The sequence below is a fragment of the Phasianus colchicus genome, chromosome 6, assembly GCF_987193195.1.
Source record: "Phasianus colchicus chromosome 6, bPhaCol1.hap1.1, whole genome shotgun sequence".
In the NCBI taxonomy this organism is placed as follows: domain Eukaryota; kingdom Metazoa; phylum Chordata; class Aves; order Galliformes; family Phasianidae; genus Phasianus; species Phasianus colchicus.
The window spans coordinates 32,921,169-32,946,432 of NC_143441.1; the positions used below are offsets into that span (position 1 = coordinate 32,921,169).

A 25,264-nucleotide genomic window follows, 5' to 3' on the forward strand; every position below is an offset into this window, starting at 1 on the left:
ACAGCTGTGGGGGAGAGTATATTTTAGTTTTGAGAATCCCACAGGTTGCTTTCCATCCTCCTCCCTAGTGGCAGCATACACATCAGGTCATCCACAGCACATCCACACGCACTTCTTCCTAAGATATCCATTGTCCAATGAAGGAATTAGACTTAATTATACAGAAATTACATAATGCCAGATGCAAACTCTTCTAACACTGTGTTCAGTTGTATTACAAAGATTTCACTTTTACTTTCATGTTTATATTAAACACACAAAAACTGGTCCTAAGAAAAATGTTTATCATAGGACATGGCCTGGTTTGATGATCCTAAAAACAGCACTGGAGCACTGACAACAAGACTTGCTAATGATGCCTCACAAGTGAAAGGAGTAAGTAAAATTTGGTTTGGGAATTTTTCATACTTGATTTAATGCATAGTAAAGTCACAGCAGGAATTTGACTGGTCGATTAACAGTCTGCACTTTGACAGCATCAAATATTTTCATAGTGGTAAAATGACATTTTGTATAGGCTGGATGTGTCTCTGGGCAGCCTGGTCTACTGATTGGCAACCCTGTCCATGGCAGGGGGGTTGAAACTAGATGATCACTGTGGTCATTTTCAACCCAGGCCATTCTATGATTCTCTGATTCTATGATAGAGTGCACTGATGCATTTCCCAACAGTAATGGTAATATATGCTTACAAATTTGAGCAAACCTTTTAGGTTTACTATTGTGCTTCCCAACATTAAATTTCCTACTTCACTGGGCTCTGTGTGATGATATATAAGCTGTATATATAGATAGATATGCACATACATATATATATATATATAAATATGCATGATCTAAAAAGTGTGACAGATTTTAATGTTTAGTTGTAAATGTAAATACTTGAAATGCTTAATGTGTGTTTAGCTTCATAAGCCAAAACAAAACTTACAGTGCAAATTTAAGTGCTCAGAATATGGGAAGAGAAGAATTGTGAACCAGATAATTTGTTACAAAATAATTTAAGAATCTCCCATTTTGTTGTAAACCTGCAGTTGGAGGTTCTAAATATCTTTGGAGAGTCAGAAAATAGGTAAAAATGCTTTTCTGATCTAAAATGCTGTTCTTTTGGCAAAAAAAAAAAAAAGTCTTTTTTCTATCCCCAGGCAACTGGCGTCAGATTGGCATTAATTGCCCAAAACATAGCTAACCTGGGAACTGGTATTATTATATCTTTAGTTTATGGCTGGCAGCTGACCCTGTTACTTTTAGCTGTTGTACCAATCATCGCAGTTGCAGGAATGATTGAAATGAAGATGTTGGCTGGGCATGCAAAAAAAGATAAAATAGAGCTGGAAGCTGCAGGAAAGGTGGGTCCAGTGAATTTCATCTATTTCTATGTAATACAAGTCATGTTTCTAAACCCATTGATAATGGACATATTACTTATAAATAGAGATAATAACCAGATATATAACTTCAAGAGATAGCCAGACTGTAATTACACTAGTAGGCCTATAGGACACAACAGCTCTTCAGTAAAAGTTATCAACCAGTACCTATTTTCATAACTGATGAACAGCAGAATATGCTTAAGCGTTGCTCGGGCACATTCTTTTTCCTGTCTATTCTAATAATTTCTATTTTCCTTATTTTGCAACCCTCTTCATTTTGATATTTTTTCTTTTCTGGTATTCTTTGTCATGCCATCTGTCTTACTGCTTTTTTTTCTTTGTTCCTTTTCATCTTAATGATGCTAGGGATAATACATGTATATCCACCAGTTCCTGGGTCTGTCAGCCATTCATTTATTTCTTGAATGGACGAGAAGGATGACAGTTGAAGGCTAGACTCTTGTTAAGGAAATTAAAGGAAGGTATTTAATGTTACTTCATTCCAAAAATACTTTTGAGACAGAACAACTATTTTGTCACTTCCCAGATTTTACTTTCTTCAAAGCAAAACTCCTTTCTGTATCTTACTGTTTTCAAAAGCTGTTGAGCAGAGTTTTTTATGTACAGATGTGCACGTAAGAGTCTTCAGATTTGGTATTTAAATCTGTGTGTCTGCAGATGTGTTGGCAGTTTAAAGTTCCCCTGTAGGAGATGTCATGGTATTTGAAGCCTTCTGCTGCCATTTCAGAAGGGACAAAGATAAGAAGACCACAATTTAAAAATCTTTGATAGTAGTTTACGGAAAAAAAAAAAAATGCTTTCAGATCTGTGTTTTTGAAAAGCTAGATAAAAATAGTGAGGAATTACTGCTCTCCCAGCAACAGCAGCTGAGGCCAAACTGGAATGCCCAGCACACCATGTGCTGTACTGGATGCAATGTGTGGGTCGTGGATTCAAGTTCAGTGTTTCAAGCAGGGGTAAACAGAGATATAACACTGGCTACAGTGTTGAAGGAAATGTTATTTCAGGTGTTTTCTGTTGTTCCTTTGTCCTCTTATGCATGCAGACTCATAGCCTCACTGTGTGTTCTTTGAAGAAGACTTCATGGGCACTAACAAAGATGTAATAGATTATATGAAAGCCTTGTATCTATTGACTTGAAGCGATCCTAGATACCTTTGTGTGCACAAATGACCCAAGTGTGAGGAACCTGCAAGCTTAAAGAAGGTCAGATCAGATCAAACATTTACTGCTGTGATCTGAGTTAGGCCTTCGATGTATAAATGAGACAGTCCAAATATAGCCCAGATTGAGTAGATTGGAAGTTGAATGCTACATCACCATTTTTTTTAATCCAATATCTTTGCCTTAATTGTCACTGTCCAGAAGTTTTTCCCATTCTGTTTGGAAGACACTAGAGAAGTCACATCAGAAAATTCTGAGCATCATCTGAAAATCTCATCAACTAAAAAGAAAAAACTTAGAAGTCTTTCTTTCATATCAAAGGTCCAAAATTTTAAAAACAATTATAAAAAAAATAGAACTATATTCCAGTAGATACTTGTGAAGATATGGTAAGGAAATGCAACATGAACTTAACTTCCAACTGAAACATTTTGTTTTTGTTGCAGATTGCAACAGAAGCTATAGAAAATATTCGAACTGTTGCTAGTTTGACACGGGAAAAAAGGTTTGAGCTCATGTATGGAGAGCATTTGCATGTACCATACAGGTATGTTAAAAGTAACTGAAGAACTAAAAGTAAAATCGGTAGTTTAAGTACAGAATAAAATACGCGTTTTTACTTGTGCTAGCAACTTTTTGTTAGCATGTTGTGTTTAATTAATGAAATTAATGAAAAGATCGAAAGAGCACACTTGTGAGTTTGGCTCCTGTTCTTTGTGTCAAAAGGAAACATACAGTTATGACTCATGGATGGTGTCAATATAATTAAAATATTTTTATTTCTTTTTATAAATTCTATTTCCTGATAAAATACTAACCAGAATTTTTCTCTCTGCCTTACTTTTAGTTATACCTATGGTTTTATTATCCAACATCAAATTTCTGCATCAGAAGTGCAGGCTTAATCTTATTTGAGAGAAGAATTTTGACTGCTTACATTGAAAAGAAGCAAATTCCCAAGTGTGTAATACTGTAAAATCTGTTATTTGGTTAATTGAAATTTAGAGACCACAAGCTAAAAATTCTCCTCTTTTTTTCCTTCTTATGTGATGCAGTGGTACATGGACTAAACTGTAAAGTGTTTTAAAACTCAAACTATGAGATCGTAAGACAATAAATAGACATAGTAGCTAAAATGTCACCTTTTTCTGCACCCGTATTCCCAGCCATACTTGGAAATAAAATTACAGAAACAAAACAATCTTGGACACAGTCTAATAGGAGATAAAGGTTTACACTGCTTAAGCATGAGTACACTTGCATTCCTAGCAGCAGCATCTGAAGTCAATTAATTGCTGGCGGTTTTTTTGCATTCTTTAGTATGATAGCACACTTTTATGAAAACATGCATTCTTTCTTACAGAAATTCTGTGAAGAAGGCACATATATTTGGGTTTTGTTTTTCCCTTTCACAAGCAATGATGTTTTTTACCTATGCTGGCTGTTTCCGCTTTGGAGCCTATCTTGTGGTTAACGGACACATGGAGTACAAAAGTGTGTTCTTGTAAGTATTTTCTTGCAATCATTTTTCAAGACCTTTGTTTAATGCACAGAGATATTGTGAATCCATGCTATGAGAATATATGCAGATTTTATTTATTCTTTACTTAAAGATAATGAAAACATACTACAGAGGATATTGCCACCTTGTTACAGGCTTGCTTACTTCTTTTCTTTAATAGTTTAAAAATAAATCACTAACTACGAGGAGTCACTGAACTATAGAGGGGAAATCACAGAAATAGTAGAATTGTATCACTTTTGCTGTTCATTGACCACTTTTCTCCTTGCCTCATTTGAAATTTAATAGCTAACCAGTATTAATAATTAAATAAATTTATGTTAATAAGTAATGAAAACATCAAATTTTGAATCAAGGTCCGCTTCTCTCATTTCATTAGAAGAGAACAAAAACAAATTTCAGGAACTAAATGAGTAATTAAAGCAAAAATATGTGGTTACTGCTTTATTCTTTTTTAATTGTAGTTTCCTTTTTTCTTTAAGTAAAAGTTGACGCAGCCCCATTTCCTTTCTCAATTCTCTGTTGATTTTTGTTTCTAATTTCTTTTATAGAGTGTTTTCAGCTGTTGTATTTGGTGCTATGGCATTAGGACAAACCAGCTCTTTTGCACCAGACTATGCCAAAGCCAAGATATCAGCAGCCCACTTGTTTGTGCTGTTTGATAGAGTACCTTCAATAGACAGTTACTGTGAGGATGGAGAGAAACCTGTAAGTAAGCAATGTATAAAAGTCAATATTATTTCTTGGCAATATGAGCAGTACTCTTCTTACTCCAAGCTGATTTCTCCTCTCCTTCTGATTACCTCCCTGTCTTGATATATTCTTGATACTTTATCCAAACACAACATGGAGTAAGCTTTTTATTTTGAGCCCAGTTATTGCCCACACTGTTAGAGGTTATTTGTTTTGAAAATCTGGTCTTACACTAGAATTTGTGTGGAATTCAACTGTCAAAATTACAAGCATATTCAAATTATTTCAGTGCTTCACTTTGGTTTTATATCTTCACAAAGATTCAGACCACAGAGCTGAAGCCAGCATTGCAGAAAGTGTAAAACTACTAATTTCAGTGGACAAAAAATTCTATTTGAAATATTTGTCATCTGTAAAACTGTCTTAAAAAAGTAACAGTGATATGATTTCAATTACAGGTAACATTTGGGGGAAACACAAGGATCAAAGATGTGAAATTTAACTATCCAAACCGACCGGAGGTCAAAATCCTCCAAGGCTTGAATCTAAAAGTAGAAAAAGGACAAACATTGGCCCTTGTTGGTAGCAGTGGATGTGGAAAGAGCACTGTTGTTCAGCTACTTGAGAGATTTTATGATCCGCTCAGTGGAGAAATTGTAAGTATTTTTGTGAGATTATACCAATATTTTAAGTGAAGATATGTTCATTTTATTTCATGTGATGTGTGATAAAGCATAACAGATGATTAAAAACTTTTGAAAGCATTTTATTATGGACAAGAAGTGGATTTTCTGAGTTCGATGCATAAATGCAGTGAAGTGTTATAAGAAAAGTCCTGATTACTCACTCTATATTGAATTAATGCAACAAAATCTGTATGTTAAAAGTATGCTTGATCCACAGCCTAATGATGGCAGTGGGAAGACCGCTTTCAATTCAGAGGAAATTATGTAATGTTTTAAAACATTATGATAAAAAACACTTAAAAGATTGCTTAATAGGGGTTGTTTAGTAACTGTATATGCTACTGTATGATGTAGCAATGCTTTCAATAATTTGGATTTAAAATTTGTCTAGAATTTATGACACTTCTTATTCAGCAAATTTTAATTATTCTTTTTTTCATTTAACAGTATCATTTATTGCCATTTTCTCTTTGATGTTTATGTGCTCAGAGATACCAGACTTCCTGGTATATTTTTATTCAGATTGAAAAGAATGATATAGCTTTGGAATTCATCTACTCAGTAGAAAAAATCTGTTGTCATTCATCTAACAGAAAATGATATCAACCCATAGCAAAATTTAGCAGAAGTGCCAAGGTTGCCAGTTCTCAACTGTCAACAAATGACATCTTCAGGAATCCAGTAGTAAATTTATCCATTGTCAGGCATTATATTACCATTAAATTTATTATTGCTTCCACAGTTCAAAAATGTATGAAGGAATGAATCCAAATCCCCTTTTTATTTGTAATGGAATATTACTGTCCATCTGTCCCTTCAGTGGGAATATATATGCAAAATAGAAGAAAAAAATGAAAGAATTTAACTTGAAGTTCTTTGAAGTAGCTCCAGTATCTTCTGCAGTCTTCAAAATGTTGATGGAAGCAAAGAAAAGAATGGAGAAAACAGAAGGGGCTAGTCACCTCACTTGTATATAATAGTCATTAGAAATTTTGAAACCTGGGAGAGAAGAGAGAAGGGGAAGGGATTGTGTGAGTTTTCAGTCTGGTATCTCTAGGGAAAGCTCCAACTGTATCATTTTTGTAAATTTGCAGTGAGTCTCAAATACACATATATTCATGTTTTTTAAATTTAAAATGTTTAACTTCCAGGAGTTTGATGACAAAGATGCCAAAACACTGAATATCCAGTGGCTGAGATCTCACATTGGTATCGTCTCACAAGAGCCAATCCTGTTTGACTTCACCATCGCTGAAAACATCGCATACGGGGACAACACTCGGGAGGTGTCTCATGAGGAAATCGTTAGTGCAGCAAAAGCAGCCAATATTCATTCCTTCATTGACTCTCTGCCAGAAGTAAGTTATATTTTTTTCTCTCCTGTTCAGAGCTGCATGAAACCTACAGTGCTGTTGGAAGTTGACTTCACGTCATCTAGCTGCTTTTTGCGTTGACAGAAAAAATGCAACTGTGTAGAGTGTCAATTTTGTACAGATCACTTTTGGTTTCTAATGACTCTTATCAAAATATGCTGTTTCCTAACCTGTGTAAAGAAATGTCGCAGTATATACTGATGTCTCATAAACTTTAATGCAACAAAATATATATTACATTGCAGGCTACTGTGATCAACACATTAATTTGTCCAGAGGCCTGATTGATATTCCCTAACTGAGATACCTAAATTAACAACAGAACTGCCCAAATCCATAGTATACATATAGAGAGACAGCATATAAATATCTATGTGTATTAACAGCATATAATTTGGCCTGAAACATATTAGGCATTGCTGGTTTTTTCTTTAGGATGAATAAATGTTGGTTAGATTAACTGCATTGGTTAGGAGGATTGCTTGGTGTTTAAGGTCAGGGATTTATCCCCAGTCATAGACTTTCACTGACTTACAATAGCTCTCAATCTCTGGATTAAGAACACTGTTTCTTTTCAACAATAAAGGGCTGTTGCTTTAAGAAGTCTTGGATTGAAAGATCTACAGATCTGTGGTGAATAGGACTTCTGGTCATCTTTTTTAAGAAATATATTGGCATAAACAGCTTATAGATCACTGGTGCCAGGGCCAATAACCTTAAATTCAGGATGGATTTGCATTCATATACTGAAATTAATGTATTTTTCAGAAATACAATACTCGTGTAGGAGACAAGGGAACACAGCTTTCTGGTGGTCAGAAACAACGTATTGCTATTGCTCGAGCTCTTGTACGTAAGCCCCAGATTCTGCTGCTGGATGAAGCTACATCTGCCTTAGACACAGAAAGCGAAAAGGTAACTTGGTTGTGAGCCTGCAGTGGAATCTAAACACATTTGTTTGCATTCATATTATTAATTTTGTCCCCACAGATTAAAGCCTAAAGCTGGAAATGTGGTGTTTTGTGCAAATTATGTATTTGTACTAGTCAAAGACAAATATTAAGGTCCTCCTTTGCCCCCAAAACACCATTCTCTTTGTATCCATATGGCAGTAGGCAGATTGAAGCAGCAGTGAAGAAGGCTTTTCTCTGCCTGGAATTTTTCAGGTTTCAATTGGAAACTGTTTGCCAAAATTGAATTAGGAGGAACAAACTTCAGAAATTGAACTGTTTGAAGAAATCATCCATTACAACAGTTTTCACTCCTTGCCAACACAGGCTAAATTTAAATCAAGAATCTAAAGTAATAGCTATTCCCTTTCTCTCACTACTATAATATAGTTTATTCCAGACAGCAATTGAAGTAATACAACTTCCTGAATAGTTGTCCCATCACTGCCTCCTAGGCCATAGAATTGTCACCTTACCCTTTGCTGCACTACACGTAGCTCAACAGGTGTCCCCAGACTGCACCACAGGAGAAAAGAGTAGCTGATTCCAATTTGCCTTTTGGTTTGTTCATTGCACAGATTGTGCAGGAAGCACTGGATAAAGCCAGAGAAGGCCGCACCTGCATCGTGATAGCTCACCGCCTGTCCACCATCCAGAATGCTGACAAGATTGCTGTGATCCAGAACGGCAAGGTCATAGAGCAAGGGACTCATCAGCAGCTCCTGGCTGAAAAAGGCTTCTACTATTCACTGGTCAATGTTCAAAGTGGGTCTTGCAACATGTAAATTAAAGGCAGTACTTCTCTCCAAAGTGTCACTCTAATTATTTCAATACTACATAATATTACTGGTCAGTCTTGATATTTTTTTTTTCTCCAAAACTAAAGACTTTTTATAAATGCTATGAAAACAAGAAATAACAATTTACCAGTTTCTCACTACTAGTTTTCATTATTCAAACTACTTTACTGCGTACCCAAAGTAGAAGCTTATTACACCCATAAAAGTAGAAACTTGCTAAGCCAAATTTAATTCATGTTAGCTGGCTTTGAATTCTAGCAAAATCATGCTATCCAGGCACATCTGGTAAACAGTATGTAAACATGACTGTACACATTAAAACCACTGTTGCTATTGCTAGGAACAGGCCTTAAGCCTTATCTTAACAGTGCCTTATGCTGACTGTGTAGGGACCCAATTATGGCCTATTAGGCTTGTTATCAACTTATGAGAACTTGCAGGCCAACTGGACCTTGATGCCAGATATCTCTTGTGGAGCTTTAGCTTGGGATTACTGCAAATATGGTCTTGGAAACATGGGTACAGGTTGAAAACCAAGGCCCCAGAACTATTAAGAAGTATCTCACTCATGGTCACTTACTCAATGTGGAAGAAATGTGACTGTAAATGCTGGGAAAAACTGCTTTAAATATATTACAGAAAAGAAGCAGCAGAAAAGAAATTATAATTACACAGCATCAGCTCTGTGGTTTTGTATATCAATTGCTAATTTATTATATGAATTTTAAGAGTTAACTGCTTTGAATATGTTATAATAGCAATTAAGATTTTTACCATTAGCAACGTGTATTGTTAATGAATATCTCTGAAGTAAAGTTCTATTTTAAAGTTTAAAACTGGCCTGTTTAATCAGTCTTCTATATTTCTGTCAGCAGTTTCTAATTCCCTAAGATTTATATGTATAACCTGCCTATCTACACATAGATAGTTACTCTTACACACACATTATGAATGTGCTGATGGATAAGTTGGTCGTTGTATTAATAACGCTCTCCAGAATACTGATTAATGTCATCATTCTTCAATCCCTAATCTCTTTTCTTCTGTGCCTGTTTGACTGGACACCAGTTTGAGTACCAAACTTGTTTGTTTCCTGCAACCTGAAAAAATAACTCCTTGTCCATGAGAAAGGCTATTAGTCTGCATTGTAATATAAGCACATCATAAATCTGCAAAGAAGGGTACTGATATTTCTTAACATTACTCTTTGAGGATTCAAGTGGTAACATACTTAGATTGCTGTTTTTTAGAATAAATTTTTAATTTCAATATTTTATTTTTAAAAGTAGGCTTTTTATTTTTGTAATGATAGGACTTCTGATGTTTGGATTAGTGTTTACAGAATCAGAGTGCAGAGGCAGGCACCTCTGAATGTTACTTTGCCTAATCTCCCCTTGCTCAAGCAGGGTCACCCTGAACAGTTTGCTCAGCACCATGTCCAATGGTTTTTGAAGACCTCCAAGGAGGAAACTCCACAGCCTTTTTTGGCAGTCTGTGCCAGTGCTTCAGAACCTGCATGGCACAGAAGTACTGTCTGGGGCTTGGGGGGAACCTCCTGTGTTCCAGTTTTGCCCACTGTCTCTTTTCCTGGCACTGGGAACTACTGAAAAGAGCCTGGCCCCATCTTCTTTGCACCTTCTCTTCAGATATTCATACACATTGGTACGATACCCACTGAAATAATCAAAGACACTTGATATACATACGTCTTCTTATTATGGAGTAAGATGCCCTTCTTCCCTGTCTTGTGCTGAGTACTTACACACCTAGACAAATTACCCTTCTGGAAGAAGATATTCTGGAATTCTTCTTATACACATTTCTCATGTCAGATTTCTGCCTCTTACTCCATTAGCTTTGGAACAAGCTCTCAGAGGGTTTTAAGCATTGACATCTCCTCAGCAATCCTAATGACTTTCAAAGCATATGTGACTGACTGTGGGAAAAACAAGAAAGAAGCATTTAAGTTCACCAGTTTGATGGGTCTCCTGATGATGGGCCTCCTGTTAATCCTCCAAAGAGGCTCTCAAAAGAAAAAGGTGTCTTAGGTACACAAGCTTTTTCCAACTGCAAATTCTTGTCAGTATGTTGAATACTAACATCCTATTGCCCAACACTGACCAGCATACTTGCCCCTACAATGGCAATTCGCTGTTCTTCATGCAGTAAGTACCTTACTAACAAGCCCTTCTCTCATTTCTGAGATAATAGAAAGAACACCAACAATATCCAGTGTTCTTTCCTCACAGAACTCTGAAGAAGCATTATTCACCAGTTCCAAAGATCATGGACTGTCTCAATTTCAAACAATGACTGTAGAACAGTTATGGATCTCCACCATCTCTTCATCAGATATTCCTTCCCTAGATATCTCATGTTGGGATCAATGATCCTGATGTTGACTCTCAGACAATCTAGCTTTAATGGAAACCATTCCCTTACCTTATAAGCAAATCCTTTTAACATTCTCATCTGTTTCTTGCTACTATACTTGTCTAACAGAACATTTATATCTGCAAAATTCCATAGATCTTGAAAGATTTGTTAATGAGTATTTCTTGTGATTATTCAAAGTACAAATAGACATATAGCCAATCTTTTCCTCAAGATCTGTAGTCTACATTTATAAAACATCCTCCTATTCCTCACCCTGAAAATGCAATCTAATGTGCAGATTTTGTCACTGAAAGGAAGACAACTTTCAGGAGGGGAAAAACATGCCACACTGCCCATGAATACTGCCGACTCTAGCAGTTCTTGTACAGAAAAATCCACATTAAAAATGTACAAAAAGAGAGTCTAAATAACTGCTATTGGCAAGTGGCCAGGCTTTTTATTTTTTTTTTTTTCTGGATACATAGTCTAGAATTATTTAATTCCTCATTCATTAGATATTTCTAATGCAGGATGGTTTCCTTTATTGTAGTTACTCTAATGCAGCAAACCAAAATCAGAAAATGAGAAACAGAATGAGCATCCACTTCAAATAATTTGCAGTGAATTGCATGGACTGTAGAGATATCAACAGCAGAGAACAGTAAGAAAAAGATCACACAAGTACAACTGTCTATAAGTCCCTATATTGTAGAGTGAGTATACTTCCTTTTGTCTTTGCATGCTCATTCCTATTTCTGTTTCATTCCATCTGTGAGCTGGACACTGTTAGTTAAGCAGGTAGTACTCTAATACTGCTGCTGGGACAGGAATGCAAACAACTAAAAGTAAATGCTTATGCCTGAGCTTATTTCTCTAAGCAAGCATCCTTTCTGCATGTTTAACAAAGGTCTGATCAATGAAGCTCAGCTCATTCCATTTAGACTCACTGTCACTAGCAAGTCAGATTAGCAATAAACTAAAATCTCTTCTCTTCATGAGGTTGATTACCATGACTACCTACATTGTCAAATGCCATAGCTGAGAGAAAATGAGTCATATGTTGAATGACTAGGGCATTAAAACAGGCTTCTTATGTCCTGGACTACATCATGTTTCATAAAAAAAAAAAAATCTGTTAACCTTGACTGTAGCTTAGTATTCTCCAAAGATAGAGACTTTTCCTACAAAAATACTAGAAAATGTGTGGGCTTTAAAATGCCCAAATATTTAAGGTAATCGATATTTTAGGTAACTTAAAAGCAAAGGCTCTCTGTCCATATACAATGTGCATATAATCTGTTTCTTCATAGTTTCACTTCAAGTGTTCATAGGTAGAAATTATATCATCATTCATTTGCTTAATAATGGAGACCATTATGTTAACAAAGCTTTGAATACAGCAAAGAGTTGTTTTAAGTTCATGGTTCTTAAGTTCACCTCAAACAGTAGGGAAGTTTTATTTCCATGTGACTGAATTGGTTCTCAGACAAATTACTAATGAAAACAGGACAACTGAATAACAAGATTAATGTGTAATCTACAAAAAAAAGAAAACTAAGTACAGAATATATAAGACAATAAAATGAAGCAATGCTGAGGGAGAAGTAATAGAGATCTGTCTGACAGTTTCCTCTTGTTCTCTCCTACTTTTCAAATGCCCATAATTAAGTCAGTTTTGTTAACAGCAAATATTTAAAAAATCAACTCAAGGTAGAACTGAGAGGTGTAAGAAGACTAACAGGTCAGCTTTCTCTGCTCTCTATTTACTGCTAGTGGCTAGTTTGGTCAAAAACAACATGATTTTTTCTCTTGACTTTCTCCAATATGATCTTTTTCTGACCTTTGATTGTACATATATGACATCTTTTACAGCATTTGTTTTGTATTTGTTGTTCCCTATGTCATTCCTTTGTGTTCATGAAGGAAGGTGTTTTCCCAACTGTCATCGAAACTATTAATTATTTTTTTCTCTCTGTAGCTTTTATAGTCTTATATATTCTGTACTTACATCTGCCACATGATGGCCTCATTTACTCAGACACAACTATTTTAAACTGCATCTTTTAGATTTTCTTTTCTTCATGTTTTGTTCAACTCTATGCAGACATTGCTTGTATTGAACTTAAAGAGCAATATTCTTATGATCTCTTAGTCATGGACAGGATTCCCACCCTATTCTATTCCCACTCTCTTTTTTCCTCTTTTCTATCAATTTACAGTCCTGGAAGTTTTATTACTGAAGTTGGAGTTTATAAGACCTGGGATAATGTTAAACTGAGACTATAGACATTAACTGCTCTTCCAAGCTTGTACTATGTTAAGCATTCCTACTGAAGGGGAGCAGTGATGACAGAGGATGTTTATCTTAGCTTTTAAAGGAGATTAAAATGTTTTTGTGTGTGAAATGGTTAGATGTATGCTGCTGATCCACAGTTGGGTACTGCTGGGGCAGCCATCAGTATTTTGCCATTAATTTCCTTCATGATATCGGGCAAGTCTGTCAGGCAAGAGTAACAATGGCCTGTAAGATATTGTGATGACAATCACAATATCTTACATCACTTCAAGTGATGACACAGTAGGCTCATAAATTGACTTACAGCATATGAATACCATCAAGTATCATGCCTCAGCCTACTTCTGTCATAGTTTCTCCACTACAAAAGTTGACTGAGAAGTATCAAATAAACAAAATGTGAATCTTGTCCTCTTCAGTATTTTTAGCCCCAGTAATGTGATTTGAGATATAGAATTTAGGAACCATTTTCCTGATTGAATTATTTCTTTAAAAAGCTTTATATTCAACAATACTCTCATCCAACATACAACTATTTCAGACAGCCTATTATCTTTAAAGAACAGCTATAAAAATGTATAAAATAGGTTATTAATAAAATGCTACAGTTACATTAAAGAATAACTTTTCCCTTCCAAAATAATAAGCATTACAGGCATTTTAACATGAGAAAATACTTCTTTATTGTGAGGGCAGTTCAGCACTAGAACAGATCTCTCAGAAAGGGTGTGCTCCCTCCCTTTAGGTATTCAAAACCAGACTACATGTGGCATTAAAAAACCTCCCAACCTGTGCCATTCTCCGACTGCAGGAAAAGTTAGAGTGAACCATCCAATCAATTAATAGATCCATTCCCTATGGTAGTTTCCAGGATATCAAAACAAATCAATTCATCACAAGAGGAAAACAGTTACAAGAATAATGCTAGAAAATTACTATCTCAGCTTTTTTCCAAAAAATATCCTTAACCTTAAATACAACAAAAGGAGTTAGAAATACTTTACCACCTCACCTCTCAGATCAAAGTAGCATCAACAGATTGTGTTTAACCTTTGTGCTTCATTTAAGATGAAGTTAATTGATCCACTTTTAATTATTACTCCATTTGCGATAACAATATAATAAATAGCATACAAATATATTGCTTAACTGTGCTCTAATATATATACTATATATATAATAATTATATATAATTATTTCATATGTAATAAAATAATAGTGTTTATTCATCCCAAAGATTGTTCCGTTTTCTTCATTTGGTAGGACTAACAGCTTCAGTTCAAAGCAATAAATCTGTGCTGCTCAAAAAATGCTCAAAAATGCAGAGACTAATCTACAATTTTCTACTTAATTGGTTTGGTTTGAATCAGTGATATGGTTGTGAGTGCATTCTTTGGTCATCTCCATGTACTGTGTATTAGTTCCACTCCGAAACCTTGTGCCATATGTGAAGTTGGTTCCTATCAAAGGAAAAAAAGAGATTCCATACATGAATTACCCCACCTTTTAATGTAGATACTGGGTTTCAGATCAGTGCTACAGCAGGGTCTACCAGATCTGCCAGTAACAGTATCTTAAGCAGAATTCTCTCATAATGCCTGAGAAGTTACTGCACTGTGTGCAGGGCTTGGTGTTAAATTCCCCTTACCACTTGCTGTTCACAGCTAGTCCTCGCCTGACACCAAGCTACTCTTCATTCCTTCAAATGTCTTCTGGTTTGAAGTCCTTTTCTTTACCTGTCCATCTTCTATTGCCTTTTCCCTTTGTCCCAACCACTGGTTGCTTTGTTTTATTGTTATTTGTTTTACTTATTTGTTATTTGGAGTGTATTTTCCCTTCCATTTCTCAAAAAATTTAGGGAGGAACAATCCAGAACCATGCAGAAATTGCATTCCTAGTGAGTTGGTGCCATGAAAGGACCACATGTTTCTCAAGCAGAAGGGTAATGAAGAGAGTGCTCCTGGAGAGCCAGGATAGCGATGGGACTTGGAGGGAGGGGCAGCAGCTGTGTATATCCCATGATGGGATATATCCAGATGGCAACACAGAGAGTAACACTGTGGAGGTTAACCCTGCTCCACAGTGGAAGAAAAAACAATACAAGTAATAAACAGCTACAGGAATGGGTAGTCATGGTGTAGCGGGTTTACGTAGCACAGTTCTGGAAGTGGAGGCAGCCTCTGTGAGGAGAGGCCCCATACCAGACCCAGCCAATTCCAGGCAGCTCCAACAGCTGTGCTGAAGGACACAGCTGAACCCCTCAGCTAAGCTAGAGCCTGTGGGAAAGGACAACACGCTATACAGGCAGGGAGGAGCCTTTTTTAAGCTTTTCTATCCCTTCTCAATCACCACATTGGTTTGATGGCTTCAGCCTTGGAGAGAAGGTGGGGTTCAGTGCCCAGTGTGCTGGCATGCCCTAGGTGCTGCTCCACAGCCAGCCTGGCTCACTAACCATAGAAGGAGTGAAGAATACATTAACACAGAGGCTTCCTTTGGGAGGATTTCAGTGCACATACTCCCTCACAACCCTAACTGGCTCCAGGGGAAATCCTGGCACACACCCATTATCCTGCAAGCACCCAAAACTCACTAGTTTCACACAAAATGAACAAAGTCCAACCTCCCTGCACAGTTCCAGCCAAGCTAGACCTTCTGACTGGTGAATAACCTTCCAGAACAGGTGAAAACATTAAAATCTGCCCTCCTGGTAAGTCAGTACATTTACTTTGTTTGAGATAAATGATCAGTGTCGGATACCGAATATTTAAAAAATGAGCAAAAAATTCCAGTGAAATTTCATTCTACTTTAAAATGCATTATAATGTTTCTTTTGTATTATTATGCTAACTTGCAGAAATGTACGTGCTTTGAAATGAGATACTTCCAAGGATTATGCAGAGGATGCCATTGGGTTCCTGCTTCAAATCTGAAGACAGGCTAGTTTCAAACAGCAAATCAGGGCAAACATTTTCAATTTGTTTTCTTTACATCCTCTTAAATAAATATTACTGATAGTTTTTCCTGAGGTACTTTGTTTCTTGTGCAGATTAAAATGGGTTCTGAAGAAGAAATAAAACATTACGTAAATGGAAGGGATGATAATATTTCTGTACCATATCAGAATTATGGATCTGAAGGCAAATGGTAAGTACAGTCATTGATTTTTAAATGTTCTATTAATGTTTTACCTTTAAATGCACAGGCTTAAATTTTGTTGTTAAAGAACACAAAAATAATCAATGTTTTCTTTCTTCGGAGAAACCTTTGATTTCCATTACTCTCTTTAGAGAGTGCAGATAAGTATAGATGTAGAAGTGTACAAATATCTATATCTAAATATAGGTAAATATATCTCACAATATCTAAACATAGATGAATTGTTAACAGATACATACAGTTGACACATCCAGGTCAGGAGAAGTCTGTCTGAGATGCTTTGCTTTGGTAGAAGCTTTGCTTTTACCTTGATGCTATGATTTTCTGTTGGGGTTATTGAAAAGTTGGTTGCTACAGTCATTCTTTCACAGAAAGGCAGTGGCAGCCATATCTGCCCTGCTTTGCTAAAAAGTTGAGCCAAAAATACTGAGAAAACTGAAGTGAGAGTAGCTAATTCTCTGAAAATAGTGTAACTTTTTTTTACTAGAATCAAAGGCCAAATCAGGTCAGATGTCCTGCATGCTCTCCTCTCTACCCTATTCATCCCTTTCAAGAAACAAAAAAGGGGTCATAGTAGAAAAGGGATTCCATGATTTAAAGAACTGCATGATATTGTAATTTACTGTTTGCCATCATATGAAGTAGAAATCACTTAATTCCCACATGGCTTATAGGACAGGATTTAAGATGGTTTGAGTAGGACTTCCAATCATCAGAAACATGTCTTTGAATGTGGTCACTTGAAAAAGTGTCTCCTCCTAGTTAGGACTGATGAGAGTTTATGAAACTGTTGACTGGCACTGTCCTTTTCATGTCCTTTAAAATAACTTGCACCCATTACAGTAGAAATTGATTAGTATTTGATCGAACATTGAACTTTGTAAGTCAAGAGAATCCCCATTGCAAAATAGGGGAAGAGTGACATTTTACCTACATCTTTGAAATGAACTGCATGAGCTTAGTTGTATCTGGACTGTTTGAAAGGGAAACTTAGGTTATTCAGATAAGAGCATTCTCATGACTCTGTTCTGATGGTTTCTAAGTCAAAGACACATTTTGAAGCTCATCTTCCTCTTTTCTTTTGCTGAAGGGGAGATATTTAAGTTCAGTTTAGACTGAACTTAAGGAGTTTTAAAACTTCAATGAATTGTCCTGAATTTGCCGTTGGATGGAAGTACAGTATTCTGACATTTTAGTGATCATCAACTTGCATTCTTTGCAATGTCAGAATAAAGCTTACTGTTATCACTGCTGGCTATACTGTACCAAATTCTGTAAAAATGTCAGGTAAATACAACCACAAAATTAATTTTAAGAGTGTATTTTAAGAGTATCTAATGAAAGTCTTAAGCATTACTATTTGAACAAAATGCCTTTTTTTACTGACAATTACACTGCCCATTTTACTGAGCCTTCCAGTTATTGGGAATATCCTAGTTTGAGGTATACAATTTAATTCAAAAGTGTCAACTATGAGTGGAGCAGTTTGCTTTGTCCACATATAGGTAAATACTAATTATTTTCATCTTTTGATCTAAAACCAATGCCACCCATAACGGCAATCCAGTAAATATAGGCTTACTATTAAAAAAAAGTAAGAACAAACAACAAACAAACAAATTAATGCAAACAAACAAGCCAATCGACCCATAATTTTCCCTTTAATAGGCTTAGGAGAAGATTAGTGCTTTAAATAGCCTTTAACTTTTTCAAGTGGAAGTAAAATTTCTGCATAATTTTAACTCTTTGGTTTATATTGACCTTGCAGCTCAGTGAGACACATTAATAACTCACAGAGTATCTTGTGATAGGACAGGATACTACCCTGCAAACTCACAGTGATTTCTCTGAAATTCCATCTATTCGTTGTTTCTTCTAGTACAAGTAATCTGATCACTACAAAGCATTGGATTCACTCTGACATCATCTCCACCTTCTCCAAGTTTGTTTCCTTCTCCCCTCTTGGCAGTCACTGCTCATTTTAATAGAGCAGTTTCTTCCAAGATCAATTCTGTACATTGAGTCTTATGATGAGAGGGACCAGTCTGTTATACTGCAATCTTGTAGTCTGAAATCAAAGTAATAAGTTACATATGAGTGGCCTTTGTCAATCAGGAGAAACGTTAGGTTTGTTTTCAAAAGCTACTTAAAAATACGGCTAGTAGCTACCATTAGGCTCTAGCCTAGGCCAGAAAGACTCAAATGGCAGCGTTTAATAATCATAGATCTTCCCATTCTCCTCTTCAGGAAAGGAGTGTTGTAGATAGGAGTGAACTCGCAGAGTCTGCAGTGGAACTTTTGCTACATTATCAGAATCCTACTGCAGATTTAGCTACAGACATTCTTAATATATATTTTTTTTTAAGTGGTGATTTTAAACCGAAGTCTCACAGAGGCATAACCATTGGATATCTACCCAGATAGACACTGCGTTAGTCTGATATGAAACCTGAAGGCTTCTTGTGAACGTTCTTGACAATGTTCAGAGACACGCACTAAAAGAACACTGAAAATCCTGATTTTATATTCCTCTAGCTCCTCCCTACATCTGAACACAACTGAGAGACAGTAGTTGTATTAACAATGCATGAGGCTTGCTTTGATATTTGCAGTGCTCCTCCTTCTTAAAATACAATCATGATTTTTTAGCAGTGAGGACAAGAGGAAACCTGAAAAAATGAATATGGTCAGTCCATTAACAGTGGTAAGTTAAATGCTATTTGTGTATTTAGCAATGCCGGTCCTCTCAGTGTTGGAAAATTTTACTATCACAGCTGCACCCAACAGATGACCCAACAGAGCAGTATTTGCAGATAGGCAGGGAGGGGTTGTAACATATACTTGAAACGTGATTGGTTGGAAGCACAGAGAGAAGGAAAATGAAAGCTCCAAATGAGGAGTAAGCATAACATGTGCCAGACAAAATGTCTCCAAAACTAGATGTGCTTCTGTAGGAACCTGGTATAGCTGCTCAATGGAATGCCTTTAAAAGGCTTTCAAAAACAAGGAAATTTGAGCTTCAATGTTCTAGTCACTCTTTCTCCATTGATTCTAATTTATCATTATTATATTAATTAACTGCTAGTCATATCTCAGCCACTCCCTCACTCAAATCCAAAATTACATCCAGCAAGAAACAGGAGAGTCACAGCAGAATTTACAGTATAATTGCATTCATTTTTAAGCAGATGACTCAGAAGCACACTATTTTAATTTCTGTGATCTCTTTGTTTATATACAGGCCACAGTATTTTTGCATTTTATGTGCTCAGGAGATTGCCTGGCCCAGTGCCCTTCCCCAAGCCAGGCTAACCATCACAGTGAGAGCAGGCTGCTCCAGGCCTTGTCCAGGCAAGTCTAGAAAATCCCCAGCAGTGACAATTCCAAAATTAAGTCCTGGGGCTTAACAATCATTTGAAGAGGTTTTCATTACATACCATAACAATTTCTAACATTATAGCTTTGCTTAGAACAATATTCCCCCCTTTCTGGGGAATTAAAAGTGCATGAGCTATCTGAATTAGCTCGGAAAGGAGAGGATTGGGCAACTTTAGCTGCACTCTCAATGATAACTGCAATAAGATTTAACAAGTTAATTCGATTTAACAGTTAAATGTAACTGTTGGTAGACTTGGGTTTGATGCAGATTTAACTCAAATCTGCATCTAGCAGAACCTGAGATAGATTTAGGAAAAAAGATTTGTTTTGTAATGGAACAATTTCTCATGAAAACCATTATTTTGTTCTTAAAACCATTATTAAGTTTCCGGTTTATGCTATAATTTTATTATTTTATATATTAAAAATGTATTCATTTATTTTGACACATTCTTGGAGCGTTGTTAACACGGCGTTGTCACTCAGATGCATTTGTTGTAATGAGAGAAGTTTTCAGCACAGTTTATTTCCATTTTCAGTTTCGATACTCTGACCGGCAGGATAGACTCCTGATGGCGCTGGGCACTACCATGGCAGTGCTCCATGGAGCAAGCCTGCCCCTTATGATGATTGTCTTTGGTGACATGACAGATTCTTTTATTGCTTCAGAAAACATCACTTATCCAGGTAAAAATGATGTTTCCACTGTGGTTAGTGGTTGTAAAGTAGTTGAATTTAGTTAGTGTTTTTACTGCTGATTATATTTGTGGTAACGTTTTCACTGCTGGCTTCAGAAAACTCTTAGTACTGTAGAGCATATCTTAAACTCCCCTAATCGTGTTCAGGCACTAGACAGCTGGCAGTTCTTAATCGTCATTCAGCATTGTGTGGATAGGATTACAGAGAAGGAAATTATTATCTCTTTCAATAAAAATAACTAACAAGTTTTTCTCTATTTTTTCTTTAGCAAATTTTTCTTTATTGAACAGCACATTGGTGAATTTTTCCATGGAATTTTTTTCTTCTCTTATTCTGGGAGAGTTGGAAGAAGAGATGACCAGGTAATGGGAAAGTTTTCATTCACTTTGTGGCTGAACTTTCCTTGTACCGAAGATCTTGAGCAATTGTCCTCTAAAGATTATACTACTTAATCTCACTGTAAATACTTTGTGCAACTGAAGAAATTCATTTTTTTTTATGTCTTTAGGCCAGCATCATTGCACAAGTCAGGAGGATCTTGCAGTTTCTCGCTAATCCAAATCTGTTCCAGATGGCTCCTGCAAACCTACAGCTTTTAAGATTACAGAGAGGCTTATTCTTCCTTTTTCAAATGTTGAGATTGCTTGTTCTCCCATGCCAGTTCTCATGACTTCTCTCAGTGTGCACTCCTGCTCACAGGTCCCTCATCCATGGAAACTGTAGATCCTGCTTTTACATAACATCATTAGCTAATGAAGTTCAGAACCAGTTGTATGAAAGAAAGGAAAAACAAATTTCTTGTAACTCAAAGAACCTGCTCCCTTTCTTCCCCCCTCATCATCAAAAGTTAAGGCAATGACTTAGGCAAGTCATTTTTTGGCTCCATGTTCCTGCACTGTAAGAATACAAAATATTGTGCATTACATAATAAATGAATTGGCAGTTTTTGTAATGACATGAAATTCGGAGACATCTCTTAAGTACCTTGATTTTCTACCAGAAATGAAAACTAAATGAGATCATTAGGGAGTCATGCATGATGGAATTTCCATTAAATTACCATTTTTCAGTTCCCATTTAATCTATGCCACCACAAGCACACGGGTCTGTCCATCTTAAGGTCAAACAATGAGTGCCTCTTGAAAGGGTAACCAAATATCCTTTTGAACCCTTCTATTAGGAAAAAGAATAAATAACGAAGGTCAGAGAGAATAAATTTGAAATAGATATAGTAAATATTTTAATATAGTTCCCAGTAAATATGCAGAGTTCATAACTCAGAAATATAAACTGGGTCAAGCACTTGCAATGATTGTGTATTCTTCACATTTTTTGAGTGGATAAATTTGAAGTAGGGATTGAGATTCAATATGTGATCTGATAAAACTGTCTTCTTGTGAAGTTATTTCATGTTAATCTAACAGTATTTTTCACAGTCTTATAAGGTAGTAAGCACCATTAATTTTCAAAGTCAGGCTGTCAGAGTATGTGCTTTCATCATCTGGGCAACTCTGAGGCTTACACTTGGATGGAGTCATTGCTTTCTTTCTTCCCCTTTGCCTTATCTCTTTTTATTTTCATTCTTTGTACTTTTCAGGTTTTTCTCTAGTTTCCACTTCAGTTGTCCTTTCTTTTTTCTTTTTAATACTGTTTATATTACTTAAAAAAATATATATATATTGTTAAACTTAATTCATGCTTCTTTATAAAGGAGGAAAAAGAAACTTAGTCTTTTTATTCAACTTCAGGGAATAATGTTTGTTTTGAAAAATAAGCCATGGCAGCCTGCTCCTTGTCTAGAACGACAGATGGCAAATGCTACTCTGCACAAATGTCAGAATGCAGGATAAGAATTAGGAACTGCTGATCCCAAAATTATATGACTGCATTCTGTAACTGGAATCTAAATATAAATATTGTGCATATTTGTCATGCAGAAAAGGTGGCAACACTGAAGGCATAATTTTCTCTGAGTTGTCTTTGAATAAGTAGTTCACAATATAATATATTTTTATTTTCCAATTAATTTTTACCAAAGATATTATAAAATAACCATAAATCATAGAGTTTCTGAACCAGAATCCATTTCCTTGTGTTTTGGCATTAATTACATGCTCAAACAAACTTTTTTCTCCCAGGTTTGCTGGTTTTTGTGGCTTCTCTACTATGCAGCAAGAATTAAGAGCAATGTTCAGCACTCGTTTATATTTAAGCCACTCATTAATGCACTAATATTTTTCAGTTCAAATATATTTTGTTTAATTGCAATAATGATTAGAATGTCTTTGGCAGTTGTTTCTAACACAGAAGCATAGAAGTTGTTTCCTCTTTTTTATCTTTTTTTTTTGGTAAGCATGGAGCCTTATTTTGTTTTACTTGCACAAACAGTTTATGTTTTACATCACTTAAACATTCTTTATTTTCTTATTTTATACAATCTCTGTCTTCGTGGACTTCCAGCCACTAATTTTTAAATTAAAAACTTTGTATTGGTTTGTGAAATTTGTATGATAAGTAGCAAAATACAAAGGCTGAAATTTGATTTTGAAAGATCTTAAAAAATATTCCTTGTGCTGAAGAAAGAAAAATGGCAGATACTTGTAATGGTCTTCATTTTTTTTTTTTGAATGCACACATAAATATATAAGCTATCTCTTGGAGCCCTGTTTGAAGCAGAGTTAATTCAGATGTAAATCTTTTTGTTTTCTTTCAGATATGCTTATTATTATTCTGGAATAGGAGCTGGTGTTCTTTTTGCTGCCTACATTCAGGTTTCTTTTTGGACACTAGCTGCTGGCAGGCAAATAAAAAGAATCAGACAAGAATTTTTTCATGCTGTAATGAGACAGGAGATTGGATGGTTTGATGTAAATGATGTGTGTGAACTGAACACAAGAATTGTAGAGTAAGTATTAAATATCAGTTAATTGCTGAGTATTGAACTATTGCAAATCAGTTGTAATATCTCCTTCCAAACAATGTTATTTTATCTTATGAAACACCTCTGTAAGCCATACTGTCATGTAGATAGATCCTGGACTCGTTTAGGTAGATCCTGAGAAACAGAGATGTTGGAGAATGCTGCTCCATGCTCTCTGTGGCTGCAAAATTGGAACTATGTTGAACTGAAGATGTTAGAAACATTAAGAAATACTGAAATACTGCCAGAGTGTGCTGTATCCAGAGAATTCATTTATATGGTGTCCACACTTCCTTATTTGTTTGAATATCATTTGTTTTTTCAGTGACATCTCCAAGATTAATGAAGGAATAGGAGAAAAAATAGCAATGTTCTTTCAGGCAGTGGCTACTTTTTTCACTGGATTTATAGTTGGTTTTACAAAAGGCTGGAAATTAACACTTGTGATCCTGGCACTCAGCCCTGTTTTGGGATTCTCCTCAGCTCTCTGGGCAAAGGTAGGCAAAAAGTGGGAATTTTACTAAAAAAATCAAGGCTGTAATTCCTATAGCCCTGCTTGGAATTTGTAAGAATAAATGTAATCTGGCTCCTAAGGAACTGTGACCTTGTCTACATGCAGAAAGCTGTATGGGTTCACATAATGGTATAGCTGAGGAAGTGCAGTTCATCTGCCATGGGCATTTGTTGCCATAAAAGTTATATAAATATAATGTATTCTCATATGAAAGGGTAAATAATCTGTACCTTCCCCTTCTTCACTGGATTTCCATGACAACTACACCAAAATAACAAAGTAATGGCAACTAATATAAACAAGTATACAGATGAGATAAGATTGCACAACTGAGGTTAGTTCAGGTAAATTCTGGTATGAAACTGCAGTAAATTAGGTTTCTGTGATAACGGCTGTCTGTGGGCTCTGATGCTAAGGTGAGGAGGACATTGGTTTTGGGGTCAGCATATGGGCACAGGCAGACACAGCCAGGCAGCCAGCACACCATGAACCCTGCTCCAGTCCTCTCTTTACCTTCTGCTCAGCTTGCAATAACTTAGTGAAAATAGTACACAAGAAGTAAATGCAAAACCCTCTGAGAGAGAAGTGGATTCTACAGAACTGCTTCTGCTTTTGGCTAGAACTTTCAAAGAGACATCAGTGTGTTTAGTAGTCGACCTGGCAATTGAATTGCTGTGACACTGGGCAGCCTTGCCCTTAAGAGCTTCAATGAAAATTTAAAATGGGCAATCTTTTAAAAGTCTATATAAATATAATAAAGTAGAAAGGAAATTCAGTACAAAACAATTAAGTATCCGTGGATGTCAGAACAAAGTTTGAGCACATTCTGTTTTTCTTTGAGCAGGAGAGTTAGTTCTTTTTTACTTCTACACAGATGATTTCCACATTCACTAACAAAGAGCTAACTGCATATGCAAAAGCAGGAGCTGTGGCAGAGGAAGTTCTGGCAGCAGTTCGAACTGTGGTAGCATTTGGAGGACAGAGAAAAGAAACTGAAAGGTGAGAAAAAATTCCCTTTATTTGGCTGGTTTATAATGGTATCTAAAAAGGTTTTGTCTTTGCTGCTGAAATTTTTGTTTTCTTTTTCATCATTTTTAAAGAACCTCATAAGATAATGCAGAGATGGACTCCCTTTCCCTAAAAATATATGCTATTCAGGCTTCATATACTTATAGCGAGAGTTGTAAGCAAAAAAGGACAGATATGTGACATGAAAAGGCAAGTATAATGCAAAGGTCACAAACCAAGGGCACAAACCAAAGACATGCAGGTGTATTTATTTATATTGTACCATGGAACATCGTGCTTGCCTTCTTTTTGATCTTTTATCTAAAGATAACCAT

The 25,264-nt window shown here is 36.0% G+C and overlaps 2 protein-coding genes across 8 annotated transcripts in view; both read left to right on the top strand.

The window, feature by feature from the left end:
- Positions 1-9,392, top strand: part of LOC116243229 (ATP-dependent translocase ABCB1-like) — a 52,014-nt gene extending 42,622 nt beyond the window's left edge. For all 5 annotated transcript variants that reach the window (XM_090142858.1, XM_090142857.1, XM_090142859.1 and 2 more), the window contains 9 exons: positions 292-375; positions 1,146-1,349; positions 3,005-3,105; positions 3,922-4,062; positions 4,632-4,788; positions 5,232-5,429; positions 6,611-6,817; positions 7,601-7,747; positions 8,361-9,392. In XM_090142858.1, coding sequence (XP_089998984.1) covers positions 292-375; positions 1,146-1,349; positions 3,005-3,105; positions 3,922-4,062; positions 4,632-4,788; positions 5,232-5,429; positions 6,611-6,817; positions 7,601-7,747; positions 8,361-8,567 — 1,446 coding nt within the window. In that variant the 3' untranslated portion in view covers positions 8,568-9,392. The remainder of the gene's footprint in view (positions 1-291; positions 376-1,145; positions 1,350-3,004; positions 3,106-3,921; positions 4,063-4,631; positions 4,789-5,231; positions 5,430-6,610; positions 6,818-7,600; positions 7,748-8,360) is intronic.
- Positions 9,393-15,621: 6,229 nt separating this feature from the next.
- Positions 15,622-25,264, top strand: part of LOC116243230 (ATP-dependent translocase ABCB1-like) — a 43,376-nt gene continuing 33,733 nt past the window's right edge. The window contains exons 1-8 of one of the 3 annotated variants that reach the window (XM_090142862.1): positions 15,622-15,961; positions 16,301-16,398; positions 19,060-19,114; positions 20,328-20,475; positions 20,756-20,849; positions 23,201-23,392; positions 23,733-23,904; positions 24,796-24,920. In XM_090142862.1, coding sequence (XP_089998988.1) covers positions 16,307-16,398; positions 19,060-19,114; positions 20,328-20,475; positions 20,756-20,849; positions 23,201-23,392; positions 23,733-23,904; positions 24,796-24,920 — 878 coding nt within the window. In that variant the 5' untranslated portion in view covers positions 15,622-15,961; positions 16,301-16,306. Of the gene's footprint in view, positions 15,962-16,300; positions 16,399-19,059; positions 19,115-19,651; positions 19,762-20,327; positions 20,476-20,755; positions 20,850-23,200; positions 23,393-23,732; positions 23,905-24,795; positions 24,921-25,264 lie in introns of those variants that run through there. The other 2 variants (XM_090142864.1, XM_090142863.1) reach the window with 2 other exon arrangements.